This window comes from Populus nigra, chromosome 11 (genome assembly GCF_951802175.1).
Source record: "Populus nigra chromosome 11, ddPopNigr1.1, whole genome shotgun sequence".
Taxonomy (NCBI): Eukaryota; Viridiplantae; Streptophyta; class Magnoliopsida; order Malpighiales; family Salicaceae; genus Populus; species Populus nigra.
In genome coordinates this window covers 15846605-15862335 of record NC_084862.1, presented here as the reverse complement: position 1 = coordinate 15862335, position 15731 = coordinate 15846605, and the positions used below count along the sequence as shown (strand labels likewise).

Below are 15731 nucleotides of genomic sequence, written 5' to 3'. Positions count from 1 at the left end.
GGTTTCATTTTGGTTCTAAGTTATGATGACTAAGAATACTTTAATCTGTGTAATGTTATAGACATTCTTGCTCATGTGAGACAACCATGCATGATATTTTCACTAACATAGCCATCAAACAGTTCGTTTCTAAGATAAATAAATAAATGCCTAATACAGAGCTTAAATAGCAGTCATTTGGAAGAAGTTAGCTCCTTTTCCTATGTTTAGCAGACCTTTCAAAAAGTTACGAGAGGACCAAAGAAGAACATGAAAGTTACCGAGAGAAAGTAGCAAATTAATGGTTTCTAAATCAAGATTAGCCTTGGAAATGTCTGATGATTTTGCAACTGAGAGTCTGATTGTTTTTGAATGTTTTTGAGGTAATTTTTTATAGTTATGGTTTGAAAAAAATAAAATTTTAAAAAATATAGCTAATTGTTGTTAGTTGGATTTAGATAGGTATTTAGTAAAAATTATGATTAAAGTTTATTTACAGAAAAAAAAAACATGTATAATTGTGTTTAAAAGTATGGTTGCGATTACTTTTCAAAATGTTTTTCACTTAGAATTGGAAATGCATTAAAATAATATATTTTTTATTTTTTAAAAATTATTTTTGATATCAGCACATCAAAATAATTTGAAAACACCAAAAAAATATTAATTTAAAGTAAAGAAAAGAACAAAAAAAATTATTTTTTTTCAAAATTATTTTTTAGACGCAAAAACAAACAGGGAGAAACTCAATTAAAAATATATAGAAAAACTACTTTACAAAAACTGCATTTCAAATTTAATTTTTTAGTAGTTCTTGTAATATAAAACATTATTTAATTTATTACTAGATGCCTTATTATATTTGTTTCATTACAAACATAAAAACCAGTAGAAAACAAACGCAACCTGAATTGGCTCCATAATCTCGAGGAGAAGATCCTTTTAATAACTGTAGATGAAATCGCCCTTATCTTTTGGCACCTGTGATTGATAATTGGGAGGAGGGCTGGGAATAATGGTCCCGGTAAAAAGCTATAGATGCGAGTTGCAGAGACTATTTGTTACGCGGTATAATTATGTTTTTTAAAAAAATTAATTTTTTTAAATTAATTTTTTAGTATTTTAAACTATTTTAATATACTAATATTAAAAATAAATTTTTTTTAAAAAAATATTATTTTAATACATTTTTAAAGTTTTTTTATTTAAAAATATATTAAAATCATTTAAAAAATTCATTATGATATTAACACATTAAAATAATATAAAAATACTAAAACAAAATTTAATTTGAAGTTAAAAAATATTTAAAAAATTTTAAAAACATAAATGGATAAAAATGTTAAATGGAGTCGTAGTCCTTAGCTCAACTACAAAAACTACTAAGCTTTGAGCGTGGGCTTTGCTGAGGGTTAAATAAAAAGCAAACAATTGCATTAAAAATATCAACAATGTTAATTTTTTACTGTATGCAATGAAATATTTGAAATGATAATTAAAAACTAGACTGGCATATTAAAATAAATTAATTGACAACTATAATTTTTAATAAATTTAAAAACAATAAATTGGTGTTACTTGTTTGACCAAGTGGGCATGCCTCGCTCAAATAGCAATCTGGGTTTTAAAAAAAAAACACCTTCATCATTATAATTTTGTCTAACCATAATTTAAATATAAAAACAAAAAACTGTCAAAGAATTGAGAAAGTGAAATGGAAAGATGATGATAAATTATATCGACCTAAATTAACATATAAAATATACAACACATGTAATTAATACAATCATAATAAGTTAACCCAACTAATGATTTGTCCTCCTTTTATTCTCTTTCCAGTTGGATTTTTATTGAATCTTAATTGACCACAAATCAAATTAATTCTAGATGCAAATAAAAGAGTTATAAAATAATTTAAACAAAAACTTTGAAAATAATTTAGAAAAAATAAGGGACCGAAAAAGTCTAAATATATAAACTGGAGGATTAAAGTGTATTTTTATTGTCAACTTTAAAACTACAATCCATTTTCAGTATCTTTTTTAAGTTGGTCCCTATCTTTTAATTTTGTTTCTAACCAATAAATTTAAAACAATTAGGAGTTAATTTTGCAATCAAATGATTCAATTGAAAAAAAAAAGAGTTAAGAAAACAAAGTGAAAAATCTAAAAAGGCTCCGCTCCGGTCTTCAAACCTGGCCCCGCGGGTCGACTCGGGATCCGGTCGACCCGGTGACTAGACCAGTTCGGGTTTATTAAAAAACCGGTCAGTGCAACAACCCGGTAAAAACCGGGCGGCCCAGGCGAACCCGGACGAGACCCGGTTTATATATATATACACACTGATAAATCTTGCGCGGGTCCCTTTGGTAAGAGGTTTGCAGCTAGTATGAATAACATTAGCTTTGTAACTCCTCCATCTTTGGATATCCTTCAAGCTTACTATTATGGGGTTGCTGGAGGAATTTTCCTCGTAAGCCTCCTAATGAGTTCAATTACACTGCTGAGAATCTCCCACCCAACCTTTTGACACCAAGTTTTGGTACTGAGGTGAGGGTTTTGGAGTACAATGCAAGTGTTGAGATCATTCTTCAAGGGACAAATGTATTAGCTGCTGATAAACATCCCATCCATTTACATGGCTATAGCTTTTACGTGGTTGGATGGGGATCTGGGAATTTTGACCTAAGGATCCTTCAAGATATAATCTTGTTGATCCACCTGAGGAGACTACAGTTGGAGTTCCTCATAATGGATGGGCAACGATCAGATTCAGAACAGATAACTTTCGACGGGTGATAAATAATTACTATTTATTTATTTTTAGTATTAACCTATAAAATTAAAAAAACCGGGTCAATGTCAGGCGGGACTAATAACTATGCAATTGGTGCTGACCATAATACTTTCACTTTCATCGCGTCGCCCGGGAAAAAATACTCAAGAATTCATCCATGTGTAACTTTTGTTTTTATATACTTTTCAAAAATATATTTATTTTATTTCTTAATATTTTTTATTATTTTAATATATTAATATCAAAAATAAAAAAAATTATTCTAATTTATTTTTAAATAAAAATATATATTTTTTAAATATCAAACTGATATTTTCTTTCTCCAGATTCTGTGCAAAGTTTCCACAACAACTGGGGTCCACGCGTTAACATTATTGAGGTTTTGCTTCAAACAGAGATTTTGAAGATCAAACAGAGATTTTGCTTCAACTGCTCACTTTTGGAAACCATTCTTTGCAAAGACACAGTCGAGCATATTTGGGATTCCATGAAAAAGAAATATCAAGGTACAATAAGGGCTAAGAGGCAGCAGTTTCAAACACTTCGTTCAGAGTTTGAAATGCTTAGAATGAAAACAGGAGAATTAATTATAGATTATTTTTCAAGAACGATGAAAATCGTTAATAAAATGTGAATCCTGGAAGATAAGACAGAGTACGTTCTCATTGTTGAGAAGATTTTCAATAACGATGGCAATCGTCAATTTTGTTGTGTGCGCTATAGAAAAAGCTAATGATGGATGAATCAGAGGTGAGAAAATCACTATACACCCAGTAGAGCATACAAGATCGAGGTAGTCAATACTATTGGTGCTGATAAAAAAAAAAAAAAAACCATAATTAGAGGTGAAAAAAAAACTGGAAACTAATTAAACTGAAAAAATTATAAAATAGATAATTGAAAAAATCAAATCATAAAAAAAACTGATTAAACCGATTAAAATTTTTAGAAAACCAACCAGTTTGGTTTCGGTTTTATAAGCCTGAAACCGAAAAAATGAATCGAACCGAACCCAAATAGAAAAAACCGAGCCAAACCTGAAAAAAACCAAGCCAAATTAGAAAAAACCAAGCCAAACCGGAAAAAAACCCAGCCAAACTGGAAAAAACTGAGTCAAACGGAAAAAAATTGAGCCAAACTAGAACCAGTCTATTTGAACTGGTTGTTATTCTAAAATAACCGAACCAAAACCGGTCAATTTAAACCGGTTTGAATTCAATTTTTTTTTTAAATTTTAGTTTAATTATTTTATTTAATAAAAATCAAACTAAATTGAAAATAATCTCTCTTTACCCTACTACTTTAACTTCCACACGTCATTTCAATTCTTTTTTCAAAATATTAAAACCACGTCCGGAAAAAAAATACTCTCTATGTGTAACTTTTGTTTTTATATACTTTTTAAAAATATATTTATTTTATTTCTTTATACTTTTTATTATTTTAATATATAAAAAATCATTCTAATATTTTTCTTTCTCCATATCCTTTGCAAAATTTCCACAACAACTGGGTCCACACGTTAACAAACAACTGGGTCCACGCGTTCACATTATTGAGGTCGAACAGGTTACTGCTACCAAAGTCTTCCAAGTCAAGGGATATCCATTATTATTTTTTGCTTCAACTCCATTATTGTTTTTCCTCGAACCGTTCTTCTCTCTGTGCTATTACTGTAGCAATCTCTTCCACATTATACCATTCTCTGTTCCATATACTCTTCTCTTGCCTGTGCTTTCTGCTCCTTTTTTCTGATTACTGCTCAGGGGAAGGCAGCTCTTGCAGGGCATCTTGAATCCAGGTTAAGTATTTTTACTTCATCTTCTTCGTCTGTTGGTGTTCCTGTTTTTCTCCTGCAACTATTGCTTGAATCTTTTTTAAGTAAAGGACAGGTTGTAGGATAACAATAACAAGGTGAATAATAATAATTTTTTTTCTCTCAGATCCCTTTTCTTTACTGATTGTTTAAGCGAACCAGTAACCAGACATTTAAAGAACCTCATTTTGCTGCCAGAAGCGTTCAGGTAAACTATTTATCTTTTTGTTGTTTGATTCATTCAAGTAAAACAGGTTATTAAATTACCAAGGGTCATAATTTTTGCATGTTATTTAATTAAGTATTTTGATCTAGGAAGTCATGATCCACCAAAATTTATTGCCTACTAATTAGTAAAATTAATTAAAATTGCTATTAATTGTGACTAAATGATCTCGAGAAAGTAGTGAAGGAAAGTGCCTAATTAAAATAAGTATTTCATCATCTGTGGAAAAAAATAAACGTAACCTTTTATTTTTTTTCTCCTCCTATAAACGCCAAGGACTTTGTATTTCAAGTTCCCTTCATCTTAATTAATAAATCATTTTCTTGTGTTTATTCCTAACAATATTATAAAGATTATGCGTGCTTACAATTTTTAAGAAGCTTAAAATATGAAAAATGCTTTTTTAAAATTGTATTTTATTAATCATTATATTTTTTTTATTTTTAAAAAGCTTAAAATATGAAATATATTAGAATATTAATCTTTTTTATTAATTATATTCTATTCTTTAATTTCTAAAACTTATTTATAATAAAATTATATTTTATTAATCATTATATTTTAATTTTGTACAAATAATTCTTAATATCCGAGCTTCATTAAGTTTTTAATATGTTTTCTTACATATAAATTATAATTCTAATTAAAATAAAATAAAATGAATAAAATTATTTAATTTATTATTAATTAAATAAATAAATTAATTTATATTTAAATATTAAACACGCAATTCAATATGTCATGACTCTACTGGAAAATTGATAAAACATTGACGGGTCCAAGCGTTAACATTTTTTATTTCAATATATTAATATAAAAAAAATCATTCTAATATATTTCTTTCTGCAGATCCTTTGCAAAGTTTCCACAACAACTGGGATCCACGCGTTAACATTATTGAGGTCGAACAGGTTACTGCTAACAAACTCTTCCAAGCTATTGTTGACCATTGTACTGAAAACACAGAACAGAAAAAATCAAACAGAGATTTTGCTTCCCCTCCATTATTGTTCGTGTTCCTGTTTTTCACCTGCAACTATTGCTTGAATCATTTTAAGTAAAGGACAGGTTGTTGTAGGATAACAATAACAAGGTGAATAATTGAATTTTTTACTCATAAGAAAAATTTTAATGTAAGATATTTAGATACACAAAGGCTTGTAATATGGGGAAAAATAGAGAATGAAGTCTAATTCCCTTACATTAATTTTTTTAAAAAATTATTAAAATGATATAAAAACACCCAAGGAGATCATGTGTATATATTTGGATAGATATTAAAATAAAATAGTTTAGATATTAAATAAATTAGTAGAATTAATTGTTGATTTTCCATAAAATTTACGGATTGTATTTTTTATATATAGATTATTTATTAGATTTATTAAAAATTATATTATGAATCACATAGAAAAAAAAAACTAATTGAAACCCTTTTAATAAATCAAGTTTTAGAATCATATAATATCAACTGTTAAATTAGGCTATAGATTTTGTATGAATATTGAGGTTGAATATAAATAGGACTTTCTTAGCATATAGTATTTGAAAGTTAAAAATAATTTTAGTATATTTTGAGATGAACTGTTGCTTTAAATTTTTATGTACTAATTTTAACTTTAAGAATAAAAAAAATGTTTGCAAGCCATAGGGTTTATGGTGAAAATTAAGATTATTTCTGTACAAAAAACTTAATGTTAAAGAGATAAATATGATGATTTTATGTGCTCTTACGAAATTATATGAAGCATATATATTACATAACTAATTACCGATAATTTAAACCACGTGGGAAACACTATGCAAGTCTACAGTATTTTTCCAATTTTTTCTTTATATACTAAATAATATATATAATAATTTATTACTATATAAACTAAAATATGTTTGTAGAAAATTATGCAGTTTTACTGTTTATCCCTTTATATTTTACTATGGATAATATTGTTTATTTTTTTAAGATTTGCTATAAATTTTATGGAAAATAAATATTAAATCCAGTTGAGTTCATGTTTTAGATTATGAGTTTTTATTATTATGATTGAATATAAATTTATGAAAAAACAAATATTAAATCTAGTTGAGTTCATAGTCTGGATTCACTTCACATGTTTTACTGTGAGTAGCACTGTTCACTTTGTTTTTTATTTTTATTTAAGGTGAAAAAATATTGAACTTGGTTGAGTTTATGATCCAATTACAGGTTTTTTTTTAAGGTTGAATATAAATTTAAGGAAAAATGGTTAATATTTTTAATTTAATGTGCTAATTTTATAAAAAAAAAATCTAAAACTTTTGTAAGGAAAAAAAAAGGCTTGGATTCAGTTCAATTTCCATTATGTACATCATTAAAACCGTTTTGATTTGTTGTTGAAAAATTAAAATTATTTCTTATTTAAACTTTTGTTTTGATTGGTCCATAATTCATTGGTTTTTTCCTTCTATTAATTGAACATACAACTTTCTGATGTTAACTCCCTCCATTAAGAGTAACTTCCTTTGATTTTTATTCAATGTTCCTTTGAATTTCTATTTTTTTTTATAGGGCATCGTGTTGAAATATCTTTTTCTGTTTTCTTTTCTATAGAGCCAGTGATCAAAATGAGTCGACCAAATGATCGTTTTTGGGAATATGTTGAAAAGATGGATGGTGGTAGCATGACGTGTACGTTTTGTGGGCATTGTTTTTCCCAAGGTACTTCCGTTACGAGGATCAAATTGCATTTGGCAAAAGTGAAAGGGCGTGGTGTTAAAATTTGTGAAAATGTTCCACCAGAAGTTCGAGATGCAGCTTGTGAAGCAATTGATGGCCCCCCAGAAAAGAAACTTAAAACTGTTGCAGGCTCAAGCACTAACGAGGTCGCTAATGCAATTTCAGCTTCAACGCAAGAACGGAACATTGAAGTGACACATGTAGAGATGGCACAACAAGGAGGACCTTTTTTCACTGGAGAACTTGCACGGGCAAATGATTTGATTGGAGCGGCTGAACTTGTGCAGCTGGAGAGAGGTAGTTCTCCTGAGAGGCCATCAATTAATCAAACAGATGAGCCTCGAGGAGATTCATCCCGACCAACAGATGATCAACTCTGTTCTCCATCCGTAAACAATGATGCCAATATGAACGATGTGCAGAACATGGTTGCATTCAGGATAGAACCAGTACCGGTTCAAGTGTTGGAACAAAGCAATGCAGAAGTTGACAGTTTGGCAGGGCATGCTGGAAGGATACAAGTGGGAGTTCATGGCATGGAACAAGGTGCGGAGGAAGAGAGAATTTGTCCGAACTCAGCGGCAAATGGCATGGAAAACACTGGTGATGGATCTAGTTATCATTCCAGGAGACTAATGATTGATGCACATGATAGTACAGGGGAAGCTACACAAAGAATAGATCTAGTGCAACGATTAGAAGAGGAAACTTGGGGTCAGATGAATGCAATCTCTGCTTTTTTAATGGGGGAGGAGGACGTGGAGAACAATCGTGGAAGATTAGTGCAGCCTGGCACAGGAGCTAGCTCTTCTGGAGGGGTTGCATGCAACACAAATGAGATTAAAGGATATGCACTTCCAACGAGAAAAATGGTGGGTCAAGCATTCGAAGAACATAAGAAGACTATCTCATCTTTGTTGATGCGCAATGAATTTTCAAGCATTGGCATCTATGGTATGGGTGGGGTGGGTAAGACCACATTGTTGACACATCTACATAATCAGCTTTTAAAAAGAGCAGACACTCCTGTTTACTGGATTACTGTTTCACAAGATACCAGCATTAATAAATTGCAGACAAGTTTGGCAAGACGGATTGATTTAGATCTTTCTACTGAAGATGAGGAGTTGTATAGAGCTTCCAAATTGTCAAAAGAATTAAAAAAGAAACAGAAATGGGTTCTGATTTTGGATGATTTGTGGGAGGCTTTTGACCTACAAAAGCTGGGAGTTCCTGACCAAGTTGAGGGATGCAAGCTGATTCTTACATCTCGATCAGAAAAAGTTTGTCAACAGATGAAAACCCAACACACCATCAAAGTGCAGCCTATTTTAGAGAGAGAAGCTTGGACTTTGTTTACTGAGAGACTTGGACATGACATAGCACTTTCCCCAGAAGTTAAACGAATTGCTGAGGATGTTGTAAGGGAATGTGCTGGTTTGCCACTGGGAATTATTACAATGGCAGGAAGCATGAGAGGAGTGGAGGAGCCACATGAGTGGAGGAATACATTGAAGAAATTGAAAGAATCAAAATGTAGGGAAATGGAAGATAAGGTATTCCGGTTATTGAGATTTAGTTATGATCAGTTAAATGATTTAGCATTACAACAATGTCTCTTGTATTGTGCATTGTATCCCGAAGATTATATGATTGAAAGGGAGGAGCTGATAGGTTATTTGATCGATGAGGGAATAATTGAAGGAATGAGGAGCAGGCAAGAAGCATTTGACGAGGGCCACACGATGCTTGATAAACTTGAAAAAGTTTGTTTATTGGAAAGAGCTGGTTATGGTGATTACGATAGATGTGTCAAGATGCATGACTTGATTAGGGACATGACCCACCAAATACTCCAAACAAACTCTCCAGTCATGGTTAGGGATTTTCTTCGAGGATTACCAGATGTGGATATGTGGAAAGAGAATCTAGTGAGAGTCTATCTGAAGGGTTGTAATGTCAAGGAAATTCCTTCTAGGCATTCACCAAGATGTCCCAATCTCTCAACTCTATTGCTATGTGATAATGAAGGGTTGCGATTTATTGCAGATTCGTTTTTCACACAATTGCATGGGCTCAAGGTTCTTGATCTGTCTCGTACAAGTATCACAGAATTGCCTGATTCTGTCTCTGAACTAGTGAGTCTCACTGCATTATTACTCGAAGATTGCAGTGATTTAAGGCATATACCACCATTAAAAATGCTCGGAGCACTGAAAAGGTTAGATCTCTCTGGTACTAGGTCGCTTGAAAAGATGCCTCAAGGCATGCAATGTCTATCCAACCTGAGGTATCTGAGGATGGATGGATGTGGTGTCAAGGAGTTTCCTAGTGGGATATTACCAAAACTCTCTCACCTGCAAGTCTTCATATTAGAGGAGATTGATGATGACTACGTTCCAGTAACAGTTAAAGGAAAAGAAGTAGGATGCTTGAGGGAGTTGGAAAAATTGGCATGCCATTTTGAAGGTCAATCTGACTTTGTGGAGTATCTCAATTCTCGGGATAAGACTCGATCACTAAGTACATACAGAATTTTCATAGGACCACTGGATGAAGATTATTATAATGAAATAACTGATTATGGCGGAAGTAAAACAGTTTGGTTGGGTAATTTGTGTAACAATGGAGATGGAGATTTTCAAGTCATGTTCCCTAATGACATTCAAGAACTTTTTATTTATAAATGTTCATGTGATGTTTCGTCTGGAATAGAGCATTCAATAGAACTGGAGGTCATCCACATTGAGGATTGCAATAGCATGGAGAGCTTGATTTCATCTTCTTGGTTTTGCCCTTCTCCAACACCATTTCCATCTTATAATGGTGTATTTTCTAGTCTTAAAGTGTTCAATTGCTCTGGATGTAGTAGTATGAAGAAGTTGTTCCCTCTTGTCTTGCTGCCAAACCTCGTAAACCTAGAAAAGATTACAGTTAGAGAATGTGAGAAAATGAAGGAGATAATAGGTGGAACAAGATCAGATGAAGAAAGCAGCAGCAGCAGCTCCGAATTCAAGCTCCCAAAGTTGAGAACTCTGGCATTGGAAGATTTACCAGAACTGAAAAGAATTTGTAGTGCACAGCTTATTTGCGATTCTCTCCGAGAAATTGAAGTAAGGAATTGCAACAGCATGGAGAGCTTGGTTCCATCTTCTTGGATTTGCCTCGTAAACCTAGAAAAGATTAGAGTAGAAGAATGTGAGAAGATGGAGGAGATAATAGGCGGAACAAGATCAGATGAAGAAAGCAGCAGCAGCAGCTCCGAATTCAAGCTCCCAAAGTTGAGAACTCTGGCATTGTTTAATTTACCAGAATTGAAAAGCAAATGGAGTGCAAAACTGAGGTGCGATTCTCTCCAACAAATTGAAGTAAGGAATTGCAACAGCATGGAGAGCTTGGTTCCATCTTCTTGGATTCCCCTCGTAAACCTAGAAAAGATTAGAGTAGAAGAATGTGAGAAGATGGAGGAGATAATAGGCGGAACAAGATCAGATGAAGAAAGCAGGAGCAGCAGCTCCGAATTCAAGCTCCCAAAGTTGAGATCTCTGGCATTGAAAGATTTACCAGAACTGAAAAGAATTTGTAGTGCAAAGCTTATTTGCGATTCTCTCCGAGTAATTGAAGTAAGGAATTTCAACAGCATAGAGAGCTTGGTTCCATCTTCTTGGATTTCCCTCGTAAACCTAGGAATGATTATAGTTAGAGAATGTGAGAAGATGGAGGAGATAATAGGCGGAACAAGATCAGATGAAGAAAGCAGCAGCAGCAGCTCCGAATTCAAGCTCCCAAAGTTGAGATATCTGGTATTGTTTAATTTACCAGAACTGAAAAGAATTTGTAGTGCAAAACTGAGGTGCGATTCTCTCGAAAAAATTGTAGTACGGAACTGCAACAGCATGGAGAGCTTGGTTCCATCTTCTTGGATTTGCCTCGTAAACCTGGTAGAGATTATTGTACAAGAATGTGAGAAGATGGAGGAGATAATAGGCGGAACAAGATCAGATGAAGAAAGCAGCAGCAGCAGCTCCAAATTCAAGCTCCCAAAGTTGAGAACTCTGGCATTGTTTAATTTACCAGAACTGAAAAGAATTTGTAGTGCACAGCTTATTTGCGATTCTCTCCGAGAAATTGAAGTAAGGAATTGCAACAGCATGGAGAGCTTGGTTCCATCTTCTTGGATTTGCCTCGTAAACCTCGAAAAGATTAGAGTAGAAGAATGTGAGAAGATGGAAGAGATAATAGGCGGAACAAGATCAGATGAAGAAAGCAGCAGCAGCAGCTCCGAATTCAAGCTCCCAAAGTTGAGAACTCTGGCATTGTTTAATTTACCAGAATTGAAAAGCAAATGGAGTGCAAAACTGAGGTGCGATTCTCTCCAACAAATTGAAGTAAGGAATTGCAACAGCATGGAGAGCTTGGTTCCATCTTGTTGGATTCCCCTCGTAAACCTAGAAAAGATTAGAGTAGAGGAATGTGAGAAGATGGAGGAGATAATAGGCGGAACAAGATCAGATGAAGAAAGCAGCAGCAGCAGCTCCGAATTCAAGCTCCTAAAGTTGAGAACTCTGGCATTGTTTAATTTACCAGAACTGAAAAGAATTTGTAGTGCAAAACTGAGGTGCGATTCTCTCCGAGAAATTGAAGTAAGGAATTGCAACAGCATGGAGAGCTTGGTTCCATCTTCTTGGATTTGCCTCGTAAACCTAGAAAAGATTACAGTTGGAGAATGTGAGAAAATGGAGGAGATAATAGGCGGAACAAGATCAGATGAAGAAAGCAGCAGCAGCAGCTCCAAATTCAAGCTCCCAAAGTTGAGATATCTGGCATTGTTTAATTTACCAGAACTGAAAAGAATTTGTAGTGCAAAACTGAGGTGCGATTCTCTCCAACAAATTGTAGTACGGAACTGCAACAGCATGGAGAGCTTGGTTCCATCTTCTTGGATTTGCCTCGTAAACCTGGTAGAGATTAGAGTAGAAGAATGTGAGAAGATGGAGGAGATAATAGGCGGAACAAGATCAGATGAAGAAAGCAGCAGCAGCAGCTCCGAATTCAAGCTCCCAAAGTTGAGAACTCTGGCATTGTTTAATTTACCAGAACTGAAAAGAATTTGTAGTGCAAAACTGAGGTGCGATTCTCTCCGAGAAATTGAAGTAAGGAATTGCAACAGCATGGAGAGCTTGGTTCCATCTTCTTGGATTTGCCTCGTAAACCTAGAAAAGATTACAGTTGGAGAATGTGAGAAAATGGAGGAGATAATAGGCGGAACAAGATCAGATGAAGAAAGCAGCAGCAGCATCACCGAATTCAAACTCCCAAAGTTAAGATCTCTGACATTGTTTAATTTACGAGAATTGAAAAGCAAATGGAGTGCAAAACTGAGGTGCGATTCTCTCCAACAAATTGAAGTAAGGAATTGCAATAGCATGGAGAGTTTGGTTCCATCTTCTTGGATTTCCCTCGTAAACCTAGAAAAGATTACAGTTAGAGGATGTGAGAAGATGGAGGAGATAATAGGTGGAACAAGATCAGATGAAGAAAGCAGCAGCAACAGCACCGAATTCAAACTCCCAAAGTTAAGAGAATTGGGCTTGATTGATTTACCAGAACTGAAAAGAATTTGTAGTGCAAAACTGATTTGTGATTCTCTCCGAATTATTGACGTACACACATGTGAGAAGCTCAATTTGTCTTCTATCTCCCCCTTCTATTGAAAAAATATATATACATCCAAAAGAATGGTGGGAGTCAGAAGTGGAGTGGGAGGATCCTAACGCTAAGGAAGTCCTTCGTCCCTTTATAGTGTTTTGGGCCGAGCCATTGGTAGGAAACGACTCCGCCTTCAATATAATATAATAGATATTGAATTCCTCTCTTTCTCTCACAATCTTAATTTAATTTGAATGAATTATTAGCCTCAACAACATCCATTGCTGTGTGTTTATATTAAATTTGACCCACAAGTATGATTAACCTAATGATTTTATTTTATCATTCCCAATCGTAGCACCTTTTATATTTGTCCCTTTAATTTTGAGACACTAATTAAATATTATCTAAAATTCCTCTTTTTATTTATTATTTATAGGAAGATGCTTAATTTGTTTATGTGGGATTGGATAACTATTGTCTTTTTAAAGGCTAGATTTTAAATGAGAATTTGATCAGCTTTAAAGTTTGTTCCTTTATAATAATTTGATAATCTTTTTGTAGATAATTTGACAGCCGGTGAAGGATTCCAAAGCTGCAGAATGTTTGTTGTTAAGGCATTTCAAGGAGAGATGATGCATCTGGGGAAGCTAAAGGGGATCCACACTCTGCATAGCTTCGGGCATGGAGACCCCCTGGCACAAGATGCGGTGGATTCTCCAGGAATCCTACTTTCTCTAGTCTCATGTCAGACAATTTCATATAATGCTTTTGAATTGAGTACCAAATTTATTATTGCTGTGGGATATCTGGGTACATAGCCTCTCTCTGTCTCTCTGAATCTTTCTGTCTACTTATAACCAATTCTCTTCCTGATTCAAGCCTTGTTGTCTGCATTAAGTTCCATCCACAAGGAAGCAAAAGAATGGCGTGAGTCAGTAGTGGAGTGGGAGCATCCTGATGCTGAGGATGTCCTTCACTTGGTCTCATGCATAGAGATATTAAGCCTGACAACTTACTGTTTCGTAGTGTACGTGAGTAGGATGCTCCTCCTAAGGCCACAGATTTTGAGCTCTCTGTAATAATCTATACGCCATGTATGGTACCTTGTACGCTTGTTTTGGTGTCACAGATTGAATGAATTTTTATTTTCATCAATGGATTTCACGTGTTCATTCACTGTGTTCTCTCGTTTGTCTCCACGTTTGCAGGTAAAAGATGGGGAAGACTTTTGAAAATGGATATGTAATATTAAACTTTAAATTATAATATTTTAATATAAAGAAAATTAAATAGTCATAGAAGAGAAGTGTACAAAAAGTGTTATTTAGTTTTAAGTAATCACAGATGGATAAGATAACAACAGATTTAAAACTAAAAAGTGTGCAAAAACATCCTCAAATCGGACCCGCACTCTTGTGTCCTTCCATCCCTGCACTGGTCTGCCATGTCAAGGTAGTTCAAAGCTATCAGCTACGTATATGATAGCTCAGCTCCTCTAGAATCTCCTGCGTCAGACTTCCTTCCATTAGTGTTGTCTAGACTTTGAAGCACCTACTGTTCAACTTGATTGTTTCAAGCTGGGATGGACTCGTATATTCTGTCCTTTTTTGTTCATCCTGTATCGCTCTGGGTGTGTTTTGATTGTAACCTTCTTCATTATTTCAATGATCACTGTGTTAATCATCATCTTGTTCATTATTCACTAAAAATGATAAGCAAATTTTTGGGTTGAAATTAGCTCTGCATTTCCCAATGAATTTAGTATCAAGCCCGTAAGAAATGAACAGTAATCTACTGAAGCTCAGTTACCGAATGTTGAAGTCTACTAATGATTATTTTCCAGGAGCAGCATGCAATCAACATCATTTAGCTTTCCACTAATGAAAGGCACACCAAGATATCTACCCAACTGGAACTAAGAGATTTTCCATAATTGAGAAGCCATATTTATTCCATACCAGCACAAAAGCGCTCGCATTTTGCTGGATTACGCCTTGTATAAACCAGATAACTGATAGATGAAATAGGCTGGGAAACCAATACAGATCTGCTGAATATTAATCCTTTGGAGAGATGGATGAGCTTGCCTAGAAAGATGAATGAGTTCATGAGTAGTTAAAATGACTTCAAGTTCTCTTTAGTCTAATCATGAATTAGATTTTAATTACTCTGTAATCTTTTTCTCCCCATATGTAATGAGATTGATGAATAAAAAGAATTGTCTTCCTCCATGTATCTCTCCCTCTTTCTTAACAAGTTAGAAGCATGAACAATTATTTGCTTTTCAAACTCTAACGAGATCCATCAGCAAAATTCATGAGATCATCGATGAAAGACATAAGATATAGAGTTTATATGCTTTACCTTGAAATTAAACTAAACAAACAATTAATCTAAACCAACATTGGGTTCTTTTATTCATATCACTGATAAAAAAAAAAGATTTCAACAGTTATTTCTAAAATGCTATATATCAAGATTTCAACAGTGATTTTTTTTGGAGTTCATATCTTTATCACATTTTGCTCAAATTATGCTATATATCAAGA

At 33.6% G+C, this 15731-nt stretch overlaps 1 protein-coding gene across 6 annotated transcripts; it reads left to right on the top strand.

Moving 5' to 3' along the window:
- The first annotated feature begins 4374 nt into the window (after positions 1–4374).
- LOC133668529 (uncharacterized) lies at positions 4375–14337 on the top strand. Of its 6 annotated transcripts, none has more exons than XM_062088441.1 (6): positions 4375–4576; positions 4719–4799; positions 5667–5728; positions 7405–7512; positions 7594–13353; positions 13744–14337. In XM_062088441.1, exons 4-5 carry the CDS (start codon positions 7419–7421, stop codon positions 13242–13244), a joined length of 5745 nt encoding a protein of 1914 aa, XP_061944425.1. In that variant the 5' UTR covers positions 4375–4576; positions 4719–4799; positions 5667–5728; positions 7405–7418; the 3' UTR covers positions 13245–13353; positions 13744–14337. The 6 variants fall into 6 exon arrangements, with proteins under 6 accessions (XP_061944425.1, XP_061944422.1, XP_061944420.1 ...); XM_062088438.1 differs by having other exon boundaries at positions 7405–13353; positions 13744–13992; positions 14081–14337; XM_062088436.1 differs by having other exon boundaries at positions 5667–5719; positions 7405–13353.
- Positions 14338–15731: the final 1394 nt, after the last annotated feature.

Coding starts and splice junctions, on each gene's coding strand:
- LOC133668529 (XM_062088436.1), top strand. CDS start 7,419: ATGAGTCGACCAAATGATCGTTTTTGGGAATATGTTGAAAAGATGGAT.